The following is a 21,395-nucleotide window of genomic DNA, read 5'->3' on the forward strand; positions in this document are numbered from 1 at the left end:
CACAGGTAGCTTGCCAGGCTCTGCCGTGCGGGCGCGATACTCTCGGTAGCTTGCCAAGCTCTCCCGAGAGGGGCGGAAGAATCGAACAGGGGTCGGGTGCGTGAAAGGCGAATGCCCTACCACAGTGCTATCGCTCCAGCCCTAAATAAAGTAATAAATAATAAAACAAGCAAAAGAAAAAGATTACCTTCAGGTTGAAGCTTAGAGTTACATGGGAAAAATATAATAATAATATTAATAAGTGAATTATTAACTCTGAAATACTAAAATACGTGATATATTCATGTAATGGAATATAACTTAGGTTAGAAATAGCTATATACATCAGTAACAATCAAATGACAATTAGTAGACAGTAAACTCCAGAGAAATGTATCTCATTCTATTTTAATATTTCAAAAATAAATAGCACCTAATAGCATATATATTTTGGAGTGGCATATATGACCTCAGACCACAATGTTAGCACATGCCTGCTCAATAAAACTATGTACCATTTGAAGGAGAAAGATGCACTTTAAGAAGGGACTTAAAAAGTTTTTAAAATATGCTGTTAATACTCTGTTTCTTAAGCTGAATAATGCATGCATAAATATTCATATATTTGGGTTATCTTTAAAAGAGGTATATAATATATATGGGAGTATCATACTGCCTGAAGGTCAACCTGTACCTGTGGGGAGAGTGCATGTGCAGCCTGATGGTGCCTTCAGACTTCAAAGTACCCCAAAATTGTTGCTGTGCCTTTGGCCAGACCCCAACAACTTGGGGCCAAGTTTACCAAGAAATTAAATAGCTAAAAGTTATGTATGTGGAAGACACACCACAAACCACCTCCGGTTCAGCTATATAAGCTCAAAGCCTCCGCCCCTCTTGGAGAGAGAGCTTGGCAAGGTACTGAAGGTATCCCGCCCGTAGGACAGAGCCTGGCAAACAACCTATGACATACTCTATATGCCAAATACAGTAAAAACAATGTGCTCTTCATGTTCCTGGAGCAAGCAGACACCACTGGACTACACTAGCACGTGGCAGAAATGAATGGAGATGTTACTGGCGCCTGCTCGAGCAATCGATAGCAACTGGATGAAAATGATACAGTGATACAGTGATATATATGTACCTTTTATGCCTTTGATATTACTTGTATGTTATAGTAAAAAAAAAGAACCTTCAATTTTTAATCAGGAATGTATCACAAAAATAGTTTTCTCTATATGTTGTGTTTTAAAACAATGTTGGGATAGTGAATGGATTTTAAAACAAAATCAATATATACCTTTAACTCACACAAAGCATCAAAATCTGTCTCACATGGGTTAAAAATCAAATCATAGGAAGGTTAGAACTTTGAAATTACTTGATTTAGACTTTTTATGCTCCCAAGATTCAGATGTTACAAACAGGAATCAATACATATCGATTGGCTTAAGCTTCAGAAAGACAAGTTTGCTATTTTAAAAGCTAATATGGTGAATGCACAAAAAAAGCAGACTGGTCTATTATTTTGTAGAAACAGGAAGTCATGCTTCATGAAGAGGAAGCATATTGTTACCTGAAGCAGGTCAGCTGTATATATGGGCATGAAATATATGATATATTTTAAATTTAGAAGCTTTCTTTGCTCTTGATCTCCCTTTATCACCTACCAAATAGGATTAACAGATGGAAAATAACTCTTCATACTGATGACAGAAATTCTCTCTTAACCAGACAAAAATATAAATAAATAAAACCTCTTTTTAGAGGTTATTTTAAATGTTTATCCTTAAGGAATTGCAAGAATCCATGGAGGTAGGTAGGGGAACCTATCAATTTAAGGCAGTAGAAGGAAATGTAGACACTTTAGGGTATAATTATCCCAGTTTGAGTATGCAATTTTATGGCATATTATCCTTTATTTGCAACATTATAGTGAATTATATTCCTGCACTAAGCACAAGCTATAATTCTTATTATCCATGGCAATTTATAGAAGGGGACTGTATTATAGATTTAATGCCTTTGTATGACTCAGCATAAAGAAAAATATTTTTCTAGACTTGAAGACAAGTTAGCCTTGTGATAGTAGGAACAAGGAAGTTAAGAAAACTAGGCTGATTACAAATATGGCATGCCAATATACACATAACTTACAAAGTCTATTAAAACATTTATTCTTTACATTTTTTGAAAGCCATTCTTTACCTTTTCGGAATGGCTTATGACTGATTTGGACGTTTTAGAAACCTTGTGAAAGTCAGCATTGGACTTTATTTATCACATGCAATACAAGTTTAAAATGTTCCCTCATGGGCTCATTAAATTCATCTGCAACTTTTTTCTGAATATTTGTGCTAAAATATGTACATTTCAAAGTAAAGTAAAGCTAGCAGAAACAGCAAAGGGCAGCAGTAAGTCCAGTTTCATATAACTTGATAAAGTTGAAGAAATGATGGTTTGTCTTAAGAAAAATGTGTGACTTCATTACTGTATCACTGTCATCCCATTGCTCATCAATTTGCTCGAGCGAGCACCAGTAACGTCTCCATTGTGAGACTTGTTGTTACTGTTTTTGGCATATCGAATATGCCAGACTCTGCCGTGTGGGTGAGATACTCTCCGTAGCTTGCCGGGCTCTCCGAGAGGGACGGAGGAATCGAATCTGGGTTGGCCACGTGCAAGACAAATGCCCTACCTGCTGTGCTATCACTCCAGCCCATTTTATGAAAAAAACGAAGACAACTAATGCAGCATTGAGGGAAGCCCCATTAACAAGAATGTCCAGATTGCTTCAGTAAAATCTCTGGAACATGAAGTATCATAATATTGTCAACATAGAATACTGTGCTACCTGAAACCGTCATTACTTAAACTGATAAGAATATTGCAGGGTTCAAAGGTCTAAAAATCTTCTGTGTCCCAATTCACACAAGAACATGATTTATGGATTCATGGAAAAGTAATATGAGCAAAATCTGAGGTTGCCAATTATTGCTGTGTCTTTTGTTTTGACTTTGGGTCCACATCCAGCCATGTTCAGGGCTTCTTCCTGACTCTGCATTCAGGGATCTTTTGAGGCGCAGAGGATAGAGCTCTGTTAGCTGCATAAGAGGCTAGCGACCTACATGCTCTACTATCCCTCCAGGACCAAAAATTCTTTTCCCGGAAGGCCCAAATAATCAGCGTATTAAACTTTGTGAAGTCCTTAAGATACCTGCCATTACTCAACCTTAAGTGCCACAGAGTGTCTATGATGGGGATGGCTTACTTAAACTGTATTTATTAAAATAAGTGGTAGGACACACTTGGCCCAGGTGCCAACTTCTGGAGGGAACTCTTGGAGTAAAAGTAATCCAGACTCAGTGCTTCGACACAGACGTTAGAGTGCAGGAAGAAGGGCAGTCGGAGGTAAGAATCACTCGCAACCCTGATCAGGAGCCATGAGTAGCAATGTAGCATTTCTCCAATTCTGCACAATTCCCTCTCATCTATGGAATCCAAGCACTCCACTAAGTACAATGTTTGAAATTGTATAATCTATTAATTACGATGCACAAGAATTGGAAAATAAGTTTTAATATCCTGGGTCAAAGCTTGGCAGCCGTATGAATATGTATTGTCTATTACTAAGTATTCATAATAAAAAGCTGCAGATATTGAGAGGGTACCAGTCAAAACAAAGAACAGAAAAGATTGGGGATAATTAAATCATAAAGAAAAGGAAAAATTATGCAGCGCCTCATTATGTGCAGGCAAATGTATTCCACTAAAATTTAGAAAGGAGTTCCACCATATGGATGGCTCCTGTTTTATAATAGGCTCTATTTAGAGAGATAACCCGGGAGATCCTTAGAATACCCTTTGTTATTTGTAGAAAGATCACATTTCAAAGTGCAGAAGGGGGCCACAGAAGGTGGTATTGTTCACCCTTTTATCTCTAGTCAGGATTAATTAGAATAATAGCTCGCCTGAATCCAATGCCTACTGTGTGCTCAGCACTTTTACATAAAATCTCCAATCAGAATTCTCTACTTATTTTAATTTTTTGGCAGGTAGACTGTGCTTCCCAGAGTGTCTAGGGAACCAAGAAGCCACACCTCTTGCTGCTGCTGTTCTGTGTGTGTGTGTGTGTGTGTGTGTGTGTGTGCATGGTTCATGTGACCCTGTGGTGGGGATGGTGACCATCTGAGTGACACCCAAAACTGCTACTACTCTGTGCATATGTGTGCATGTGTGCAGGTGATGAATAGTGGCCTACATTCAGACCACAAGCAGTGCTCTGTGTGTGTGCACACATTTTGTGTGTTAGTGACGGCGAGTATCAGGGCCACGGCAGGTGCTACTACTGCTGTGTCTGTGTGGTGGAGGTGGAGAATAACAGAGCTACACTCATTGTTACTGCTCTCTTGTGTGTATGTTGCATATGTGTTTTATGTGTGTTGTGTATATATCTTGTGTGTGTTGTATGTGTATCGGGGGGGATGACCATTCAAGCCAAACCTAGTGCAGCTGCTATGTGTGTACATAAACATGCTCAGTGGTGGCCCCACCAGGACCATAGTCAGCGCTGCTGCTTTGTGTGTCTGTGGTTGCAGCTGTGTGTTCCTGTGATAGGGAGTGTTGATTATCAGGACCACACCATGTGCTACTATGACTTTGTGACTGTGTACATATGTGTCCACACACAGAGACTTGGGGTTGATGATGAGCAGGGCCACATCCAGTGTTATAGCTGCTTGCTTGTGTGTGTATGTGTGTGTGTGCATACATGTGATGACAGTAGTAAGCTTCAAAGCCACATTTGGTGTTGCTCTGTGTGAGGTTGTGTGTTTGTGATAGGAGGGCAAAAGGACAAGGTCATGCCAAGTGCTGCTGTAACCTTGTGTGTGTTGTGCGCATATAGGGTGGGGCTATTGAGGAGTAAGGTCATACATGGTGCTGCTGCTGCTATGAGTGTGTGTGTGTGTATGTGTGTTTACATATGTGATGGGGTGGGGACTTTCAGGGCCATATTTGTTCCTGCTGTGTCATAGTGTTTGCATTATCTGTCTCTGTGTGTACAAGCCCATATCAGTTGTATGCCAGCAAGTTCCTGCAAAATGCTGCTCTACTTTGTGCTTATGTACTTCTGCAGGTCCATCTGGTGAGGTTGGACATATGAGGGCCGTACCCAGTGATGTTGCATGATGTTGCAGCTGTGTGTATATATAGCAATGTGTGTCCATATGGTAGGGTGGAGATTACCAGGGTCACACTCACTGCTGCTGCTCTATAGTGTGTACGGAGATATGTGAGTCCATGTAGTAGAGTTATGGGACATCAGGGTCACGTTCAGTGCTGCTGACACTGCTCTGTGTGTACATACTTGCATATGTGTGTGTAGTGGGGGCAGAGAATAGCAGGGTTCTGCCAAAGACTGATACTCTGTGAGTATGTACTTGTGTGTGTCCATGTTTGGGGGGCGATATCCTGCAGAACCACATCCGCACCCGTTCCTGCTCTCTGCAGCGTGTGTGTCCTTGTGTGTGTACATGTGATGAGTTGGGGACTGTCAGGGTCCCGCCCAGCACTGCTGCTGCTGCTCTCAGGGTAGGTTCTTATATGTGATGAACTGGGAAACCGCAGGGCACACTGTGTGCCACTCGGTCCTGTGTGCATGTAATCACTGTGTCCATGAGGTGAGGTCAGGGACTGTCAAGGTTGCATCCAGTGCTACTGATGCTCTTTTGCGTATACACCGTGTGTGTCCTTGTGGAGCAGGCAGGGATCAGAAGGTCACAGCAAGTACTGCTGCTGCTCTGTGTGTATGTACCTACATGTGTTCATGAGGTAGAATTGGGGAACATCATTGTCACAAGCAGTGTTGCTTTTGTTCTTTGTGTGTGTATGCTTGTGTGTGTGTGCTCGTGTGGCGTGGTCACATGCAGTACTGCTGCTGCTCAGCGTGTATGGACTGTTCATGTGGTGGGCACGGAGACCATCAGGGTCACCCCAAGTGCCGGTGCTGTCCTGTGTTTCCTTGTGTGTGCATGTGGTGGGACGGGGACTCTCAGGGTCACACCAAGTGCTGCTGTTGCTCTGTGTCTAGGTGCTTGTGTGCATCCCTATGGTGAAGGCAGGAACTAGAAGGGTCACACCCAGCGCTACTGCTGTTCAGTGTATTTGTATTTGTGTGTGTCCATATGCTGGTGGTGGGGGACCATCAGATTCTCAGCCAGTGCTGTTGATTCTGTTGTGTATGCAACTATGTGTGTTCATATGGATCGGGGGAAGGGGACCACAATGGCCACACTCAGTGCTGCTCTACTGTATGTGCATGTACCTTTGTATGTCCATGTGGTGGGGGCAAATACCTGCAGAGTTGCATCCAGGGCTGCTGCTGCTCTGTATGCATGCCATTTTGTGTGTCCATATGGTGGGGCGGTGATCAGGAAGACAGTTCCAGTACTGCTACCACTTGTGATTGTGTGTGTATGTGTGTTTACCCACATGTATTGGATATTGGCAGCCATCAGGGCCACACCTGGTCTTGGTGTGCGTGTGTGTGTGTATGCACATGTGTTGGTAGGTGCCAACCATCAGAGCCGCAGTGAGTGTGCTTGGTGCTGTGTGTGCTTGTTTGGACATGCGTGTGCATTTATGATGGGGTTGGCAATTATTGGGCCCACATCTTGTTCTATGGCACATGCATTGTGACCTACTTAGCCACACAAGGGCTCTTATTGCTTTGTGTGTTTGCATACACAAAGCTGCAGTGACAGATATCACAGCCATATCTGGTGCTGCTATGTGTGTGTATTAAAGGCTGGTGATCTTCAGGGTCACACAGATTAGCTGCTCTCCATATCTGTGTGTTTTGTGTGTGCATGTTTTCTTTGTGTGCATATGTGTGTTGTGGCGACCAACAGTGCCACCACACCCAATGCTGTTATGTGTGCCTATGTATGTTGGGGATTGGTGATCATACAGGACACATCCTATGCTCTTACTGGCTGTGTGTACATGTTCACAGTGGGGGTTGTGGTGTTGACCTAAAGAGTCATATCTGGTGCTGCTTGTGTGTGTAAGTATGTTTTGTACTTTGTATGTGCATGGGATGGGATGGAAACCAGCAGGACCATACCTGGTACCTTTTCTGTGTGTAGACATGTAAGTGTGTAAGTGTGTGTTTGTGCATGGAACTCGAGTGGTGACAATCAGGACTATGTCTGGTACTGCTGTTACTCTCTGTGTTTGTGCCATGTGTGTACGTGTGCGCACACTTGTGTAGGGCATAGTGACCATTAGGGGCACAAAGCCCTTTCTGCTCTGTTTGCATGTTCATGTGGTGGGCTTGACAGCTATCAGTGGGACATCAAGTTTGTGTTTCTGCTCCATAAGTTTGCGTGTGCATGTGGCAGGGGTGTAGCGAGGTCAATGCCGTGTGTGTATGCATGTGGCACAGGTGGAGACCCTCAGAGAACCACTGTGTATTGCTACTGCTCCATGTGTGTGTTCATGTGATTTTAGCCCTCAGGGATATTGTGATTATGCTGTTGTGCTGCGTGTGGTATGTGTATGTGAACACGTGGCCTGATTGCAACCATAAGGCCACAACAGATATTGAAATGGCTCCTGTGTTTGCATGTGGAGGATTGGATTTTCCTGGGAGGTGCTCTTGATGATTTTCAACCCCATTCCATGAAAACACACAAACACATACACACATATATATATACACACACAAGAACCACCAAGTATGGTCCTGATGATTTTCACTCTCATCCCATGAACAACACAAACACACGCACCAAGTATTGCCCTGATGATTTTCACTCTTATTTTATGAACACACACAACCACACATACACGCATACACACACAAGCAGCACTAGGAGCAGTTCTGATGGTTACCATCCCCATCCCATGAACACACAAAATACACAAGCAAGCAGCACCAGGTATGGCCCTGATGGTTTGCACCCCCATCTCATGAACACACCCACATACATACAAATATACAAGCAGAGCAGGGTATGATCCTGTTGTTTCCATTACCATCCCATGAACATACACAACCACATCCACATACAAATACAATCATCAGTGAGTATGGTCCTGATGGTTTCCATCCCCGTCCTATTAACACACACAACCACACACATACACAAAAATACACAAGCAGCACTCGGTATGGTCCAGGCAGTTTCTATCCCTATCCCATGAACAAACACATACAAACAGCACTGGGTATGGTCCTGATGGTTCACATTCTCATCCCATGAATACCCACAACCAGACACACATGTGCAAACACATAAGCTGAACTGGGTATGATCCTGATATTTTCCAGTCTCAGCTCATGAACACACACAAGCACACACACAATCAGCACCATTATGGGCCTGATGGTTTTCATCCCCATCCAATCAACACAGCTATACATACACACACACATGAACACAGGGTATGTTCCTGAAGGTTTCTAAATACATCTCTTGAATACAGACAACCACATACACATACATACAAATACATGCTGCACTGGTTCTAGTTTTGATGGTTTCCACCATCAAAACTTTCCATGAACAGACAAAACTACAAATATATGCACACAATCAGTACCGGGTGTTGTCCTGATGGTTTCCATTCCATTCTCATGAACGAACACAACTACACACCCATACATACACATACAAGCAGTGCAGGGCATGTTCCTGATGGTATATACTGCTATTCAATAAACACATACAAGAACAGAAACAAACATTCACACACAAGCAGTATTGGGTATGGTTCTGATGTCTCCACCCCTATCTCATGACAACACACAACAGCACACAAATACATACACACACAAGTAGCACTGGGGATGATCCTGAAAGTTTATAATCCCTACCCATGAACACACACAACAAGACACACATACATACATTCACACAAACAGAACCAGCTATGGTCTTGATGGTTTTCATATTCCTCCCATGAACACACACAACCACACATAGATACATGCACACACAAGTAGCACCGGGTATGGTCATGATGATTTCCACCCTGATTGCATGAACATATATAAGCACACACAAATAAATACACACACAAAAAAACACAGTGTATATTTCTGATGGTTTCAGCCCCATTCAATGAACACACACATATAAACCCCGCAATGGGTATGGTCCTGAGGTTATCCACCCCTATTTCATGAACACACACAACCACACACACACATTCATACACTCAGAAGCAGCCCTGGATATGGTCCAGATGTTAAACATTGCTATCCAATGAACACACACACAAACACACATTAACTTACACAAACAAGCCATACCTAGTATGGCCCTGATATTTTCCATTCCATCTCATGAAAAACACAGCACACACACACATTCTTACACACAAACACCCAATCAGCACTGGGTAAGTCCCTGCTGGTTTCATTCCCATTCATGACCACGCAACCACATACAGACATGCATACACACACAAGGAACACTAAGTATGGCCCTGGTGGTTCCACCCCATCCCATTTAACACAGATAAACAAACATACACACAAGCAGCACTGGATATGTTTCTAATAGTTTTCTTCACAGTTTTATTAACACACAAAACCACATCATGCTCATACCCACACAAGCAGCCCTGGGTATGGTCCGATGATTTTAAAGTCTTATCCTAACAACACATACAACCACATTTATGTTCATAAACACAGAAGAAGTACCTAGTATGGTCCTGGTGGTTTCCATTCCCACCTCACAAACACCCATACTATGCATACATACATACACACAAGCTGCAATGGTTATAGTTCTGATGGTTTCCACATCTGTCCCATGAACAAACACAGCCACAAACACATATATACACACGCAACCATTACTTTGTATGGTCCTGATTGTTTCCATTTCATTTTCATGAACACACACAACCACACACTCATACATACACACAGAAGTAACACTGGGTATTGTCCTTATGTTATCCATTATCATCCCATTAAAACAGACAAATACACACATACATACACACATGCAGCAACAGGTATGGCCCTGATGTTTACCATTCCTATCTCATGACCAAATATAATAACATAAAAATATACACAGTCACAAGCAGCAATGGGTAGATATTTTCCTGATGGTGTAGATCACTATTATGCAATGAACACATAGGCAGACACACAAACATACACACACAAGCCATACTGGGTATTGTCTAATGGTTTCCATTCCATCTCATGAAATACACTACTACACACACACACAGAGTTGATTAAGTTCCTTTCGGTTTTCATTCCCATCCATGAACACACAACCACATACACACAGCACTGGCATGGTAATGATTGTTTCCAATCCCAACCCATTAACACACACATAAACACAAACATACACACACAATAAAGATACACACAGTATGGTCCTAAAGGTTTCCTTTCCTATCCCATGAATACCTACAAACACACAAACATACATAAATAAACAAGCAGCACCGGGTATGGTCTTAATGACTTTCAACACCTTCCCATGAAATCCCACAACCACACACAAACATACACACACAGTACCCGTGGGTATAAACCTGAAGTTTTCTACCCCTATCTTAAGAACACACACAATCAGAAACAATACTTAAACTCATAAGCAGCACAGGGTATGGTTCAGATGGTAGAAACCACAGTCAGATAAACACATAAAAGTACACAAAACAGACACACACAGCAGTACTGGGTTTGGTCCGGATGGTTATCGTTACTATGTCATGAAAACACAACACCACACACCCATAAGTAAGCTACAAAACCTGAATTGGGGATGGTCCTTATAGTTTCCGCCCCCTTTCATGAGTACGCACAACACACACACACATACACACAAGCAGCACCAGCTATGGTCTTGATGGTTTCCATAATTCTATCATAAACACACACAACCACACATAAATACATGCACACACAACCAGAACGGGGTATGATCATGATGCTTCCCACCCCGATTGCTTGAACACATATAAGCACACACACAGATGTACACACACAAAAAAAACACTGGGTATATTTCTGCTAGTTTTCACCCCATCCAATGAACACAAAAATATATTCACACACATACAACACAGGGCATGGTCCTGAAGTTATCCACCCTTATTTCTTGAACACACATGATCACACACACATTCATATGCTCACAAGCAGCCCTGGATATGGTCCTGATGGTATCATGGCTATGCAATTAACACACACAAGTAAATACATTAACATACATAAACAAGCTGTTCCTGGTATGGTCCTGATGGTCCATTCTATCTCATGAAAAACACAACCACACATGCTTCCATACACACACACAGCACCAGGAAAGTTCCTGATGGTTTCATTCTTATCCATAACCACACAGAACCACACACACATACATACATAGACACACAAGGAGCATTGGGTATGGTCCTGGTGGTTTCCATTTTGTTCTCATGAATACACACAACCACACACTCATACATGCACACACAAGAAGCACTGGGTATAAACATGATGGTTTCTACCCCATACCATGAAAACACACAACAACACACACAGCCACACACACAAGCAGCACAGTCTATGGTACTTAAGTTTTCAACCCACATCCCATGAACACACATAGCCACATAAAAATATATACACATGTAACAAGCATCGGCTATGATCTTGATGGTTTTCATTTTAATCACATGAACACACACACATACATAAAGTCACAAGCAGCGCCAGGTATGGTCATGATGGTTTCCAGCCTATTCCATGAACCCACACAACAAAACACACATACATACAAATACCAGAATCACCAGGTATGGTGCTGATAGTTTCCACCCTATCTCTTGAACACAGACAACCACATACACCCCATATACGTACAAGCTGAACTGTTTATTGTTCTGATAGTTTCCACCTCTATCCCATGAATGGACACAACGTCTGACTCATACATAAACACACAGGCATCACTGGGTATGGTTCTGATTGTTTCCTCCCCTATTCCATGAACACACAAATACACACACATTACACACACAAGTAACAACGGGTATGGTCCTGATTGTTTCCAACACCTTCCCATGAAATCCCACAACAACACAAACATGCATACACAATAAGCAGCACCAGATATGGTACGGATGGTTTACATTGCCATCCCATGAACACCCACAACCAGACACACATACGCAAACACGCAAACTGCACTGGGTCTGATCCTGCTATTTTCACTCTCCCACGAAAACAGACAAACACACATACATTCACACACACACAAAGACCACCAGTATGGGCCTGATGGTTTCCACCCCCATCCAATTAACACACATACATTCATGCACAATCAGCATGGGTAGGGTCCTGAAAGTTTCTAACTATATCTCTTGAGCACAGACAACCGCAACCACATACATACACATATAAGCTACAGTTGGTATGGTTCTGATGGTCTCCACTTCTATCCCATGAACAAACACAAACACATACATACACACAGAATCAGTACTGGGTGCTGTTCTGATGGTTTCCATTCCATTCTCATGAAGAAACACAACTACATACTCATACATACACACACAAAAAGCACCGGGCATGATCCTTATGGTTTCTACTCTTATCCAATTTAACACATATACATACATGCAGAATCAGCATTAGGTATGGTCCTGAAGGTTTCTCCCCATCTCTTGAACACAGACAAAAACACACACATTCATGCATACACAAGCAGTGCAGGGCATGTTCCTAATGGTATAAACTGCTATTCAATAAACACACAAACATAGGCACAAACACACACACAAGCAGTATCAGGTATTGTTCTGATGGTTTACATTCCATCTCATGAAAAACACAACGATAAACACTTCCATACACACAAACACACACATGAAGCACCGTATAAGTCCCTGCTGGTTTCATTCCCATCCATGACCACACAGAACCACACCAACATACATACATACACACTCAAGTAGCACTGGGTATGGTCCTAGTGGTTTCCACCCACATCATATTAAAACATATAAACACACACACACAAGCAGCACTGGGTATGGTTCTAATTGTTTCCCTTAATATATTATTAACACACATAACCACATCACAAACTTATCCACACAAGCAACACTGGATATGGTTCTTATAATTTCCAAGTCTTATCCCCACAACACATACAACCACAAACACGTTCCTTCATACACAAGCAATACTAGGTATGGTCTTCATGGTTTTAAATTCCACCCTATGCACAAACACTAGTACACACACATATAAAAACACACACAAGTGGCACTGGGTTTGGTCTTGATAATTTCTTTCCATATCCCATGACCACACACAAACATACACACATAAACATAATTACAACATAAGCAACACCTGGTATTGCCCTGGTTGTTTCCATTTACATCCCACGGACACCCACAATGACACATACATACATACACATGCAAGCTGCAGTGGTTATAGTTCTGATGGTTTCCCCATGTATCCCATGAACAGACATAACCACTAACACATACATACACACACAATCAGTACCTGGTATGGTCCTGATGGTTTCCATTTCATTCTCATGATTACACACAACCAAAAACTTATACATATACACACAAGAAGCACTGGGTGTAGACATGATGGTTTCTACCCCCATCCGATAAGCATACACAATATCACACACAAACATACACACACAAGCAGCACATCGTATGGTACTAAAGGTTTCAACCCACATCCCATGAACACACAACCACATAAACATAAATATATATATATGTGTGTGTGTGTATATATATATATATATATATACACACAACGATCACCAGCTATGATCTTGATTATTACCATTTCATCACATGGACACATATAACCACACACATATTCATAAGCAGCACCAGGTATGGTCATGATGATTTCCAGCCCTTTTACATGAACCCACACAACAAAATGCATACTAACGCCAGCATCACTAGGTATGGTCCTGATGATTTCTCACCCTATGTCTTGAACACAGACAACCACATACACATTCATTCACACACAAGCTTCACTGTTTATGGTTTTGATGGTTTCCACCTCTATCTCATGAATAGACACAACCACCAACACATACATACCTACTTTGCAGCACCGGGTATGATCCTGGTGTTTTCCACCCATCTCATGACAACACACAACAACACACAAATACATACACACAAGTGGCACAGGGTATGTTCCTGATGGTTTCCAACCCCTTCCCATGAAATCACACAAAACACACATACATACACAAAAGCAGCACCAGCTATAGTCTTGATGGTTTCCATATTCCTCCCATGAACACAAAGAACCACACACAAATACATACACACACTAGTAGCACTGGATATAGTCATAATGGTTTCCACTTCCATCCCATGAACACACACGCACAGACACACATACACACATAAACAGCACTGGGTATGGTCCTGATGGTTTCTATTCCCATCCCATGAACACACACATACACACACAACAGCATTGTGTACTGTCTTTATGTTTTCCACCCCCATCCTGTGAACACCCACAACCATACACACATATGTAGACACACAAGTAGCACTGGGTATGGTCTTGATGGTTTCCACCCCTATGCCTTGAATGTACATAAACACACACACATTTACATATGCACAGAAGTAGCCCCGGCTATGGCCCTGATAGTTTCTATCCTCATACTATGAACACACACCACCACACACACACATACATACACATGCAATTAACACCAGGGATGGCCCTGATGGTTTCCATTATTATCCCATGAAAACAGACAACCATGCACATATAAATACACACACAATTAGCACCAGGTATCATCCCAATGGTTTCCAACCCTATTCCTTGAACACACAGAACCACATACTCATACTTACACTCACAAACAGCTTCTGATGATTTCCATCCCCATTTCATGAGCACATACAACTACATACACATACATACACACAAGCAGCATTAATAGTGGTCCTGATTGTTGCCACCTTCCACTCCATGTGCACACACAGCACACACACATACATGCACACATGCAGTACCATGTGTGGCTTCTTTTGTAATCATTACACCCTCTTGTGAACATTTACACATACGCCAGATGTTTTTGCTGCTGTGTATATTCAGAGGGGCTGGCATGTTCTGGGAGGTGGCTACAGCATTTGCTGCTGCTTGCTTTTTTGTTTTGTGTGTACATGTGTATGCATACATATATAGTGGTTGTGGTGACTATCAGAACTGCACTAGGTGTGACTGTGTTTGTGTGTGTAGCTAATGGAGAATGGTGACCATCTGTGCCAGGCCTGAAGCTTCTCTCTGTGTGTGCGTTTGTCCACCTGTGTCAGGGTGGTGACCATCAGGCCCACACCCAGTGCTCCTGGTGTTTTTGTGTGCACTCTTGTGTTGGCACAGCCAAGCATCAAGAACTCACACTCAGCCCTCTCTTTGATTGTGTGCCTGGGGTGTGTGTGCCTGTTTGTGTATGAATGTGTGGGGCACTTTAATGCAATGACTTTGTCTACTCATATTGCAAATATTATTAGCACTATTGTAACCACCATATGCTTTGGAATAAGTAAACAACAAATATAAAATATTTCCATTGCTGGAGTGATAGTACAGTTTTGCAGAGTGTTCCGATTACTGCCAGGGGTGCAGAGCCAGGAGTAAACCCTGAGCATCACCAGAAGTGACCAAAATGCAGAAAAAAATCAATAACAAAATACTTCTCTGGCTTCTAGGCAGTAGGCACTCAGGCTATGCTAATAGGTGCGATTCAAAGTTCATCTCTAGCGTCACATAAGAATCCCCTTATACTTGGGGTTCAGCTGGGCAAAGAGGGATTGCGTGAGCTTTAGCATGGTATGTGGTGATTCTTCACCCCTTGGGTCCTATTCGTTTCAGGCCACTGACCTTAAGTTTTTGGAAGGCAAAGAGCACAAATTCTGTTTCTTTGCATTCCCAGCGTTGAATTCTGCTTAACAAAGAGTGGGCTTGGGAATGAGGCTTTGACTAAGTCTCCTCCACTCTCTGGACCAGAAATTGTATAAAGTAGCGAGCATATTGGGGTGTCCCAAAGAATCCTATTTCATGTCACTTGGGACGGGCTCTTACAGCCAAGATAGGAAATGGACCTAAATTAGCCTGCGGAGTCTTTAAAAACACAATGGTTGGGGGCCGGAGCGAGAGTATAGCAGGTAGTGTGTTTGCCTTGCCCGCGGCTGATGCAGGTTCCATCCCCCACATTCTGTATGGTTCGCCTGAGCACTGCTAGGAATAATTCCTGAGAGCAAAACCAAGAGTAATCCTGAGCATCGCTGGGTGAGAGCAGCCAAAAAATAAATAAATAATAAATCAAGTTGCACTGGGTTGTGGGGTATTGTGACGGGAGGCGTTTAGCGAATAATGGGTTGTGATGTGGTCCTTGTGGCAACCGCGACTAAGGGGCAGAGGCAGAGTGGCCGCGGTGGCCGCGGCAGCTCAGTGAAGGCCGGTCCATGCAGTTGCCTGGCCTGGTGGATTGAGCCATCGCTCTTGGGCTCTGGGACTCCATGTCCAGCAGCTCTGGAAGCCGTAAGATGCCTGGCTCCGAGGGTCACCCCCGGCCGCCCCGGGCCAAACACACCGCCCATTCATACGTGAGGAGGCCGCGGCTGGAAAACCTCGACGAGGATAGCTCATTGTCCTCCAACTGTTTTTCAAAAAGTAAAAGTCGGGCCGTGCCCCGTGAGACCAGTCGGCGCTCCAAGCCCCAGTGTCCGCGTCACCCCGTGGAGGCCAGTCGCAGCTCCTCGAGCTCAGTATCTGGCCCCTGCTACCGACAGACTCGCAGATGCGGTGAGACCATGCGGAAGAAAAGCTACCTGGACAGAGAGGATTCGGACTCCGAGGAGCAGAGATGGAGCTATGTGCCAACCACGGATTCATCGGAGCTGTCGTATGCAGGCACCAGCTCGTCCTGCTGTACGGACTATAGTTCCTACATCTCCTTCGCATCCAGACTGAGTTCGCCTTCCGATGTCTCATCATACCAGACTCCGAGACGGCCCCAAGTCCTTGCTGAATCTTCCGTGAGAAGAGTCAGTCCCACCCGCCGGATGGAAATGTTACGGGAGAGTTACGATGCACTGAAAAGGGAGAATGGCGAACTCAGGAGAAAGCTAGTCGCGGTGCAGACCTTCTCGGACATGCAGACAGAAATGGTGAGGCAGCTGGAGAGTAAAATGCAGAGGAGGGTAGCCAAGGAAAACCTCGAGTGCGGTGATCTGGAATTGGTGCGTCAAGACGCCCAAGAGAAACTGACGGTGATGTTGAAGCGGACCTTGATTGCCGAGCGCAAGGTGCTGAAGCTGAAGGAGCACCTCCGAGCTCTAGAAATCGAGATGATCTACTTCCAACGTGAGAAGGAACTTCTCCAACACAGAGCCACACCGGAAGTCCTGAAGAACAACGCCGGGACCGTCCTGCAGAACATCGATCTGGTGAGAGACAGCATTAAGGGTTCCCTGAAGCATCTGGTCTACGGAGCCGATGCTTTAAAGCTTGTTGTTGAAATCCTTAAATCCGTAGACCAGATTGCTGACAGCCAGGAGGAGGAGGGACAATAATTTACCATCATCGAGTCATCGTCTGTTCAGGGAACCCAGGGGGAGGAGGAGGAGGATTTTACCACCGTTTAGTCATCATTTTTTCTTAGTCATCATTTTTTCTTAGTCATCATTTTTTCTTAGTCATCTGGGAGGAGGAGGGGAAGAATAGGAATCTACCATCATGCTGTCACTTTACTATGGAACTTGAAGAGGAGGAGGAGGGGTTGGAAGAAGAGGAGGAGGAGGTAGAGGAAGAGGAAGATTTTGTCATCATCTTGCCATCATTGTTTTTTATGGAACTGGAGGAGGAGGTGTAGGAAGAGGAGGAGGAGGAGGAGTTGGTACAGGAAGAGAAGTATTTATCATTAACTTGTTATCATTTTTTATGGAACTGGAGGATGAGGTGGAGGAAGAGGAGGAGGAGGAAGAAATAAAGGACCAGGAGTAATTTAGCATCATGATGTCATGTTTTCCATGGAACACGGTGGAGGAGGTGGTGAAGAGGAGGAAGAGGAGGCGGAAGGAGAGGAAGCATTTACATCATCTTGTCATTGTTTTTTAATGGAATTTGAGGAGGAAGAGGGGGTGGAGGAAGAGGAAGAGGAGGAGGAGGAAGAGGAAGAGGAGGAGGAGGAGGCAGAGGAAGAGGAAGCATTTATATCATCTTGTCATCATTTTTAATGGAACTTGAGGAAAAAGAGGAGAAGGAGGAAGAGGAAGAGGAGGGGAAGAATTTAATATCATCTGCCAGTTTTTAATAGAAACCCAAAAGGAAATGAAAGGAATTATACCATCATCTGGTTCTTTTTTTGTGGAAGTCCAGAAGGAGGAAGAAAAAATTTTAATCACCACTCAGTCATCTTTGATTTTCCATGGAAATCATCAGTAGGAGGATGAAAAGGAATTTTTAATCATCCAGTCATCATTTTTTTATACCTAAATCCTGGTGGAAGAGGAATGAAGGGACTTTATCTCTATCTAGTCATAATTTTTTGTCATAGAAATTTAGGATTAGGAGGAAAGGCCTTCGCCATCACCCAGTCATTGTCCTTTAGCTTCAAGTGGTCACCATTCTCTCATCACTTATTTCAGTCAACTTTTAGTGGTTTACTGTCTAAAGTTAGCTTATCGTGTTGACTTTAGTTTGCTTTTAGTGTCGTCATACCTTTTAGTTTGTAATGCTTCTCCATAGTAGCAGTAAATATCATTTGCTCTCTGACACTAGTTTTGAGAATCGTTATTATGGGCTGGTAGAGGGGTGCTCCCCACTGAGTCTATGGTTCCTGCTTAATCTTCGGGAAGCCTACATTTCCAACAAGGTATCCATTCACTGCGGTAAGCCAGTAGATTTTATTTTATTTACTTCTGGGAGGGAGTTGTGCTGAGGGCTGACTCTTGGCTCTCTGCATAGGGTCACTCCTGCCCATGTCAGGGTCGCCTCTTGCTCCCAGTTCAAACCTGCCGTTGTTGCTTGGGGGGTCTGAGGAATGGGTAGGGTATTGCTGTCCCCTGTAGGGACCAAAGTAGGCATGAGGAAATGGCACATATTGTGAGACTTTCAAGGCTGCAAAGCCATTTTGGATCAGCACACGAGTGTGGGTGTATCTGTGGCATTTTGTATGATCATTTGTAGAACTCAGGGTTTTTATCCACAGCCCAAACTTGCCTGGCTGGTGTCTTTCTCAGGTTCTTCCTGGAGGAGGAAACAAGTGCGCGCATGTAAACACACTCACATACGCACACACAAATACACACATGCGCTGTAATTTTGGGCAATTATTTTCATATTTACTTTTTATCTCCTTTTATTTTTAAAAGTCTATTTCCAATGCCATGACTTCAATTGGCATGGTGCTAACATAATATGTTCTACTCCAGCAAAATCAGAAGGAAAAAAGAACCAATCCAGATAAGACAAGGGCATGGAATATATCTTCATCTTACAACACCCCCAGTGAGAAATGAGGCAGGGAGAGAAAGAGGCAGAGGATTGATAGTAACTCAGGGGTGTGGGGCAGGGTCCTTGGCCCTCTGGGTGGTATAGAGGTAAGGTACTGGTGTACGTTAAAACCATTGGAGCTGATAATTTGGTAAATGTGTGACCCAAATCATAGTCTTTAAGTCTGAATAAAGGCTTTGCTCAGGAGGAGGGGTAGGGGATGGGAGGGAACCTGGGACATGGAAGGACGTTGTTCCTGGTGGTGGGTGTGTGGCAGAAACACAATTATGAATAAAACCACGCAACATCTCACTGCCTAAATTTTATTTATTTTAATTTGGGGGGGTTGGGTCCCACACTACATGATGTCGATATACTAAGGCTACTTCTGGCTCAGACTTACTCTGTGTTTAGGGATCACTCCTGGAGGGGCCCAGGGGACCCCATGGAGTGATGAGAAATCAACCTTGGTTGCGGAGGACAAGTACCTTATCCCCTACACTGTCTCTTTGGCTGCCTTAATAAAACATAAATAAATTAAATGTAAAAAAAGCCTTTCCAAAACCAATAAATGCATTCTCAAACTTACATATTAAAAAATGAAGATACTAAGAAAATGTCTTGGAACTTCAAAAACTTCTAGCAAATGGTCAAGAGAACTTACAGGACATGGTGGTAAGTGTAAAGAGAACACAGACACAGGAGAATCCCAGCCGGAAGGCACCAAACTCTTGAGTGAGCAGGGAAGTATATTGGAGAAAGGAATGCTTCAGGCAACTTTTGAAAGTACTAGCAGTGGGTATAATAGAAAGGAAGGTGTGATTTATTGCTCTGGTAGATTGGGAGAGAGGGAGGGAGGAAGGAGTAGACCAAGTGAGGTTCTAGAGAGGTTTAGTGTAGTCGATTTCAGCTAAGATTTGGGAGACAGACTGCCTTGATTTACAGTCTAGCTGTCCCAATTGCTTTCTGGGTAAACTTGTGCTTCCCTTCAGTTTCCTCATCTGTAAAAGAAAGATAGGATCACGACTATCTCCTACCTTTTCTACTGAGGCTAGTTTTCAACAAATAACAAACTGCAATGGGGCTTTGAATAGCCATTCTTGAAATGTTCACTGCCACATCTCTCTCTCTCTCTCTCTCTCTCTCTCTCTCTCTCTCTCTCTCTCTCTCTCTCTCTCTCTCTTCTGTATATGTATTATATTCTTGTGTTTTTAATGATAGAAACCAAAAAATAGAATTCCTGGATCATTAAAAAATTCTATACTTACTTTAAAAAATTTTTTGCATACTTTTTCTCACAATTCCCATTATGGGAATTCTAACTTACTTTTTTGGACTGGAGCGATAGCACAGCAGGTAGGGCCTGCTGTGCCTTGCACGTGGCCGACCCAGGTTTGATAACTCTGTCCCTCTTGGAGAGCCTGGCAAGCTACTGAGAGTATCTGCCTGTAAAAAACTAAAGCTCGCTGAGGGGCGAGTGCACTCACGGGCTCTCCGGGCGGCTCTGTCTCACCGCCCACGTTCAGTGCCCCGGAACTGCTATGTGTGCTGTTGGTCAAGGGCAGGCGACGGAAGGAAGAAGGCCAAACTGGTTGCTCGATCCGTTTATTTCATTCTCTCTCCCTGTTTCTCTCCTGGCTCTTGGTCTCTCTCTGGATCTGTGGATCTGGCCCCCGTGGATCTGGCCTCCCAACCCACTCTTACAGCCTAGTTAAATCTCCCCAGCATGAGGGGGTTGGGGCGTACACATAGGTGTGGTCACCATCAATAGGGTAAAGTTCCTTTCCCTCAGGGGATGCTTCTCCTAGGACTTAATTCTCTTTCAGCAGGAGGATCCACCCAAGGGCGGAGTCCCATG

General features: G+C 43.4%; 1 protein-coding gene across 1 annotated transcript; it reads left to right on the plus strand.

Annotated features, from left to right (window-relative positions):
- Positions 1-16,560: 16,560 nt before the first annotated feature.
- Positions 16,561-17,616, plus strand: LOC101543019 (endosome-associated-trafficking regulator 1-like). Its single transcript, XM_012932261.2, has one exon. It carries the CDS (start codon positions 16,561-16,563, stop codon positions 17,614-17,616), a length of 1,056 nt encoding a protein of 351 aa, XP_012787715.2.
- The last annotated feature ends 3,779 nt before the right edge of the window (positions 17,617-21,395 follow it).

Source organism: Sorex araneus, chromosome X, assembly GCF_027595985.1.
Source record: "Sorex araneus isolate mSorAra2 chromosome X, mSorAra2.pri, whole genome shotgun sequence".
Classification (NCBI taxonomy): Eukaryota; Metazoa; Chordata; class Mammalia; order Eulipotyphla; family Soricidae; genus Sorex; species Sorex araneus.